General features: G+C 40.6%; 1 protein-coding gene across 1 annotated transcript in view; it reads left to right on the forward strand.

Annotated features, from left to right (window-relative positions):
* The window catches only part of LOC130361409 (cytochrome P450 2U1), a 51,189-nt gene extending 43,616 nt beyond the window's left edge, over positions 1-7,573 (forward strand). The window contains exons 3-5 of the mRNA XM_056564364.1: positions 347-508; positions 2,825-2,992; positions 6,437-7,573. Coding sequence (XP_056420339.1) covers positions 347-508; positions 2,825-2,992; positions 6,437-6,615 — 509 coding nt within the window. The 3' untranslated portion in view covers positions 6,616-7,573. The remainder of the gene's footprint in view (positions 1-346; positions 509-2,824; positions 2,993-6,436) is intronic.
* Positions 7,574-7,818: the final 245 nt, after the last annotated feature.

Raw genomic sequence — 7,818 nt, forward strand, 5'->3', positions numbered from 1 at the left:
CGGGATTGGAAAATTGCCCATCATACTGCCGGCAGTAAAAAAATAAAGAGGTACATACCTTCCATCGCTCCCCCGGTGCCTCCGTTGATAGGCTGAGCCGCAGTGTGACGTTTTCGGCCCCGGCGGCAGGTACCGGGGCCGAAAACGTCACACTGGCGCTCAGCCTATCACCGGCCAAGTAAGGACTTCGCTTCGGCCGGTGATTGGCTGAGTGCAGGATGACTCGCTGACCATCACCACCAAAGCCCATATAAATACACTGTTAACTTTATGTGTATTATTATATTCATCTTTATTCATAAAGTGCATACTTCATAATTCCCACCTGTTTTATCTTTTTAAATAGAAAAAGTCCAAGCTGAAATTGACTCGATTATAGGACGTGAGAGGCCGCCGTCCTTGACCGACAAGATTCAGATGCCATTTACAGAGGCCACTATTATGGAGGTGCAGAGAATGACTGTGGTTGTTCCCCTCTCAGTACCACACATGGCTTCTGAAAATACAGGTGAGCAACAACCCATTGTCTCCAGTAATAAAGCCTTGATAAATAGGCATATCTATGGTTCAGGATGTAGAATAGCTAAACTCTATTATTGCTAACAAAGACTCCAGAAATCCTAAACATCACTACTTATGTGGACCCTTTGCTTTTTCAAGTTGGCTCAATCATGAACAGCAACCATGGTGCTAGTATGAACTGGATTTTATGGCGGGTCTGCACCTAAACTGACCTTTTTCTGACTTTTTTTTCTGACCTTTTTCTCCCATGTACCTTTTTCTGATTTTTCTTTCTCTTGCAATGTTACAACTATGTGCAGTGCTGTCCTGTATGTTTACAGGCTTCACCCTCCCTTCCCACCATACCCAGCTTTCCTAGGTTCTAGTACTGCCATATACTGGTCCCAGTACCTCTACACACAGACCTCTTACGCATTTTACTGACTGGTGGCTGCAGCTTAGTGTAAAGAACCTATCCTCACACACAGCAGACTTTTTACATACTGCCATGTGTCCTTATCCTTTGATATTTATATACTGTATATAGAGAAATATAGAGGTTTTATTTATATATAGATTTTTTTTGCATTTTTAGCTGTTTATTAAAACATTGTGTAAAGCCAGGGAACCATGGGCATGTAGACAGGGCTGGATTATGGTTTGTAGAGACCACTGGGCAAAAAATCTGGTGGGGACCTCCTATAAATTTATACCAGGTGGTATTAGAACTAATACGGCAGTATTTTCCCAGAGGACTGCATCTTTTAGTTGTTGGAGGACTGCAACTCCCACCATGTGCATGCTAGGTGTAGTCCGGTAATACATGCATACTATAGATGATAAATGACCTATAGTTCTAGAGCACAAGGTTGAGAACACTGTACAGCCTCCTAGCATGCATTACTGACCTCAGCCAAAGTAACCAGAGCCTTCAGACTATGAACATGACATCATAGGAAATAGAGAAATAACAAGTAGAGTATTCATGTAACCCAGAAGTGCCGGAAATAAAAAATAAAAAAGTGTATATAGAATTTACAGTACCCACAAATACAATGCTAATTTATTGAAAAGTTTATCCCCAAAACTGCAGGAAGTTTTTTTTTGTTTGTTTTTTTTACTTTCCTTAATGGTAAAACAAAGCATGCCAATCAAACAATTACCATTAGTCCAGAAAAAAAGCCCCTATAAGGATCTGTCCATGGAAAAGTTATGGCTCTTAGAAGCCAAAGAGGAAAAATGGAAATGAAAATTATTTAAATCATCCATTGTATAACTCCTTAAGAAAGCAGGGCATAAATGTACGCTCCATTCACTCTTCCGCAGTTTGAATCGTGCTCAGGAGCTGAGCCAACTTCATACCCAGTGGATCCCACTTCATACGCGGTGGGTCGGGCAGGAACCCTTTAGACATCGTAATCAAAGTGGATTGCGGCATCTAATTGTGGGAAATTTTGTTGCTGGCTAGCTCAGGGAGCGGATTGGGATTACCGCAAAAAAAAAAAAAACACTGAGAGGATGGGAGGAGGGTCCCTATCTGCCGCCGTCCCATTTGATCCGTGCTCCTTCAGTGCAGGAAGCCATGGCAGTCTACACTAATGGAGCACTGACAACACTGATCAATGCTGTGCTGTGCTAAAAAGTTAATATATGTGAATAAGCCCCTTCATTATAAAAGATTAAATGCCCCCCCTTTCCCATTTAAAAAATAAATAAATATGTAAACAAAAATAAACATATGTGATGTTGCAAAAATGTCTGAACAATTTAAATATAATGTTAATTAAACTGCACAATCACTGGTGTACACGTAATAAAAAATACCTAAGCCTAGAATTGCTTATTTTTGGTCACTTTATCTACCATAAAAAATGTATAACAAGTGATTTAAAAGTCCTATCAAAACAAAAATGGTACAGATAAAAACTAAGATCACTGCGCAAAAAGATGAGCTCTCATACAGCCGCGTATACAGAAAAATCAGTGTTAATGGGGGTCAGAAGACGACAATTTTAAGCATATTCATCTCTGTACCAAAACGTATAATTTTTTAAAAGTAGTAAAATAAAACAAAACCTATATAAATTGGATATGGTTGTATCATATAGACCTACAGAATAAAGATAAGGTGTCATTTTTACGGAAAAGTGCACTGTATAGAAACGGAAGCCCCCAAAAGTTACAAAATGGTGTTTGCTAGGAAAACCCCCTGAAATTAGTGGCTTTTTAAAAAAAAAAAATGTAAACACACAAAATTGCAAAGGAATTAGCTGTATGTAGATATATATATAATTTATTATGTTTTACGGTGTATTCTTTACAGTCTTCCAGGGGTATACTATTCCTAAGGGCAGTGTGGTGCTGGCAAATCTTTGGGCAGTACACAGAGATCCAAAGGTGTGGGAGAAACCGAATGACTTCAACCCCAGCAGATTTCTGGATGAACATGGACAGATACTGAAGAAAGAAGCATTTATTCCATTTGGCATTGGTAAATATACTTAATAATTTGAAGTGACCATTGTGCGTAACATCTGCAGTAGTGGGAGATTATTACCATCCCGCCATGGTTAGAATAGGTTTCCGCACCGTTTTTTTTTCTGGCGTCTTTTGGAATACTGCCACTGCAGTTTTTGAGCAAAGACAGAAGTGTAGCTTATGCAGTATACACAGACCTAGACACCTGCATTGCTGACAGAGGTGCTCTTCCCATATTAGGCCAGTTGTGGAAGTACAAGGAAGGAATAAGGAGGCACCCACATTTCCAGTAGGGGCAGGATTTCTTTTTTTTCAAGGTGCATGAAAGCAGACATCTGTGGGGCGCTAGACCAGGATCAAACAGGAGCCATGGTTATAGCCATTACACGCCAGCTGTAATCAGACCACACCTACCTTGGACTGACTGGCTAGGTAAGTACCTTCTGACCTCTGATGTTGCAAGGTATGGGCATCAACATCCTTAGTTAAAATAGATTAAAAACAAAAGGTTGTTAATGAAATCTGTTTTAACTAAGAAGGTTGCAACAGTAGCAGGTATAACCTGTACCACATATGTATAACTGCTCCAATAAGTGCACAAATAAAAGGACAAGGTATAGAATAAAGCAGCTAAGCAAACACACTCATATCTAGGAGGTCGTTCAAGCCTAGGTTTCCCTGAGCGTCCGTCTTTAAAGGGGTACTCCGTTGCTCAGCGTTTGGAACAAACTGTTCCGAACGCTGGAGCCGCCACTGGGAGCTTGTGATATCATAGCCCCGCCCCCTCATAATGTCACACCCCGCCAACTAAATGAAAGTCTATGGGAGGGTGCGTGATGGCTGTCACGCCCCCTCCCATAGACTTGCATGGAGGGGGCGGAACATGATGTTGTGAAGGGGCAGGGCTACGAGATCACGAGCTCCCGGCGCCGACTTCAGCGTTCGGAACAGTTTGTTCCAAATGCTGAGCAGCGGAGTTCCCCTTTAAGATCCACCTAGCTTACCGTCGTAAAAGGGCTCTGTGCCTATCGTTACCATCATAATTAATCAATCGTAATGGGAACTGGTTAGGAAGAACTTTAAGCCCAGGTAACTATAGACGTGGTTCCTGTAAGTGGTGTGCTTTCCTTTCGGTGCATCCCTAATTTTTAGGCTTAAAATGGTGGACAATTATGATGGTAATGATAGGCGCAGAGCCCTTTTACAACATTAAGCTAGGTGGATCTTAAAGACGGACGCTCAGGGAAACCTAGGATTGAATGACTGCCTAGATATGAGTTAGCTGCTTTATTCTATACCTTGTCCTTTATTTGTGCACTCATTGGAACAGTTATACATATGTGGTACAGGTTATACCTGCTACTGATGCAACCTTCTTAGTAAAAACAGATTTCATAAACAACCTTTTGTTTTTCATCTATTTTAACTAGGGATTTTAATGCCCATACCTTGCATCGTCAGAGGTCAAAAGGTACTTACCTAGCCAGTCAGTCCAAGGTAGGTGTGGTCTGATGAAGCGTCGGCTGTGGCGTATAATGGCTAAAATTATGGCTCCTGTTTGATCCTGCTCTGGAGCTTCACAGATGTCCGAAATCCTGCACCTACTGGAAATGTGAGTGCCTCCTTATTCCTTCCTTGTACTTCATAAATATCTTAGTCTTCTCAACTTTTCTTTCCATCACTATGGCCCTCATTTACTATTGCAAACCCGACATGTTTTGTCGGGTTGTGCGCCAGATTCTGTCGCATTGCGCCAGAAATTCTGTCTGCGCCAGATTTTGCACCAGAATTGAAAAAACTAAGAAAACCCCCAAAAGAGACGTGGCCGCTGGGAAAAGGGGGCATGGTCTCAAAAAAGGGGCGCGTTCCTGACATTTTCACAAAAAAACAGCATATTTACTAAGGTTTCCACAGAAAATGTGGTGGATTTCAGCTGAGGAAAACCAGACAGATCAGAGCCTGTGTAAAAAAAAAGCAAAGTGTAGGGAAAGTGGAAAATGTAGGGAAACCTTAGTAAATATTGTGGAAAATAAATTATAGGGAATTAAAACCCACAAAGAAACCTACACAACACTCTTAGTAAATATGGGCCTATATGTTTCTTGGGCTGGAAACTCTGTAAAGATAATAGTTATGGATTAATAGGCTGGTGCTTGTCTTGGTACCATACTGTATTAGAATTAGATTGTATTAAAGCTTACTAGTTGGTGTCTTGTCTTGGAAAGTAAACTTGCTTTACTTCTGTGTTCATTCATATAATGTATCCTGTTACTCAGCCCTGTTAATTCTAGGTTAAAGGGGTACTCTGCTGCTCAGCGTTTGCAACAAACTGTTCCGAACGCTGGAGCCCGCACCGGGAGCTCGTGCTGTCATAGCCCCGCCCCCTCACCCCGCCCCTGAGGTGATGTCATGAGGTGGCAGGGCTACGATTTTTCAAGCTCCCAGCTCCAGCGTTCGGAACAGTTTGTTCCAAATGCTGAGCAGCGGAGTAACCCTTTAAAGGTATACTTCGGGTGGGAAAAAAAATAAAAAATATTCCCAATCTACAGGACAGGGGACAACTGCCTGACCGTGGGCTGTCTGGTCCCCCCCCCCCCCCCCAACACTTCAGACAGTTATTCCCTATGCTGTGGATAGGGGATAAGGTTTATTTACCCAGAGTATCTCTTTAGTGGTATGTACGGATTTGCATTGTGTTTGCTGGGATTTGTCTGCAGGTTGGCCCCATTTAGTGGTGCTAACCCATACCTAGTTTTTTTTTAGTCTGAAACCACATGTTTTTCACTAAACTACATGATTATAGCACTAAACTCTTGTGAAAAAAAAGTCTTAACAAGGCCTATGGGTAATTTATAAGTCTGGACAAATCCCTCGGCAACTAGAGAAACATAGCTAGAGATGGGACCACATACTCTATTTAAGAGGTGTATAAATGTTTGCATACAATGAGCACCCTATGTGGGAACCAGAATTTTATGAGTTAATTCTGTAAAGATAAGTAGGCAGGTATTTGTTTATCAGTTGATGTATTAACCTGCTTAATTGATATGCTTATAATATGCCCCAATGTAACCCGCAATGGTCTATCCTCAACAGTGTGGTTGTACATGATCTTTAAATAAATGTCATATATTATAGGTCTATTACTGGGTAATGTTCCTCTATTTTGCACAGTTAGGGGATAAATAAATAAATAAATGTAATAACTTCTTCTTTTATAAAGCCAGGATTTTTTTTAAAGTAAGCTATGTACGTGCACATGTTTGGTAAGGCTGTGGATTTATTTTGACATTTTGGCTTGGGTCTGCCATGTTTATGAGGTTTGAATTTGTAAACATGCATGTAAAAATCCATGTAAAAATGTATAGCTTAGTAGTACGGTAGAAAGATGAGATTAGTAGTAGACTGGTAGATGTGTCTCACAATATCCTGACATGTTTTTATTCTCTCTATTTAGGTCGACGGGTCTGTATGGGTGAACAGTTAGCCAAGATGGAGCTGTTCCTGATGTTCGTCAACCTGCTGCAGTCTTTCAGTTTTTCGTTTGCTAGTGACACATTTGAGCCAATGCTAGAGGGACGGTTCGGCTTGACTCTTGCTCCATACCCATTTGATATCAAGATTGCGAAAAGATAACTTCAGTAAACAGTTGAACTAAATATAGAATTAGTTAGATTGTCCAAAGGGAGTTGTTTTTGTTTTGTTTTTTATCTTCTTAGAAAAAGAGTCCAAAACATTGCAAGTACATTCATCGGTATTTAGTCCTTAATTATAACAATGTATATATAATCTACAGAGAGTGAAATAATTCCTTTAGCTGGTATATGGCCCGTCCCTTGGTTTAGATGCAGATGGAATTTATTATTAATGTCATTTGATGTAAAAACCTCTATATCTGAAAAGAACTCGGCACTTGAATGTTAGCCTTGTTTACACAGCACTTTCCTTAGTTACTTACATGGTCACAACAGACTGTGTGGACAACCACATTAATATTCATTATGTAGCAGATTTAAAAAAAAAGTGTTGTTTCTTGTGACTTTAAAATCTGCTGTGGCGTGTGTGTGTACACATTATATTGTTTGTATCTGGCATCTTTCTGCAGGCTTCATCTCTAAGTTTCTGTTATCCTCAGATAGTGTGTGGAGCCTGGCTTCTATGGTGTCTCCCATATACTGCACCTACAGAAGAGGAGAAACTTCTCCCATAAATCTCTACAGCACACACTCAGAAGCAGCAGCATGGAGGACATTATATAGCAGTGCTGTGCAGTGTGTAAGCTGTAAATCAAGCAGCTTGGAGGACATTATATAGCAATGCTGTGCAGTGTGTAAGCTGTAAATCAAGCAGCTTGGAGGACATTATATAGCAATGCTGTGCAGTGTGTAAGCTGTAAATCAAGCAGCTTGGAGGACATTATATAGCAGTGCTGTGCAGTGTGTAAGCTGTAAATCAAGCACTGTGACATAGGATACATCACTACTAGCTGTAGTCTTGTCTCTTAGTAGATCATTCTTTCTCCTACTCCCCTCTTCATAGATATTTCAAACAGCTGTAACCGGATCTTTTAAAAGGGGTTATCCAGGAAAAAAAAAATTTATATATCACCTGGCTCCAGAAAGTTAAACAGATTTGTAAATTACTTCTATTAAAAAATCTTAATCCTATTGTTTATTTCTTTCTCATTGTCAAAGGTTTCCCCGACCTTGCTAGTTATAGGTTATCCCCGCTGACTCTCTCTATCTGGCCTTCACCTATGGCCTCATGGCCTACGTCAGTGTACTGCACTGACTGGGTCTTACTAGCCTGCCTATTTAGTACTACCCAGCGCCTGATGGT

This window comes from Hyla sarda, chromosome 1 (assembly GCF_029499605.1).
Source record: "Hyla sarda isolate aHylSar1 chromosome 1, aHylSar1.hap1, whole genome shotgun sequence".
Classification (NCBI taxonomy): domain Eukaryota; kingdom Metazoa; phylum Chordata; class Amphibia; order Anura; family Hylidae; genus Hyla; species Hyla sarda.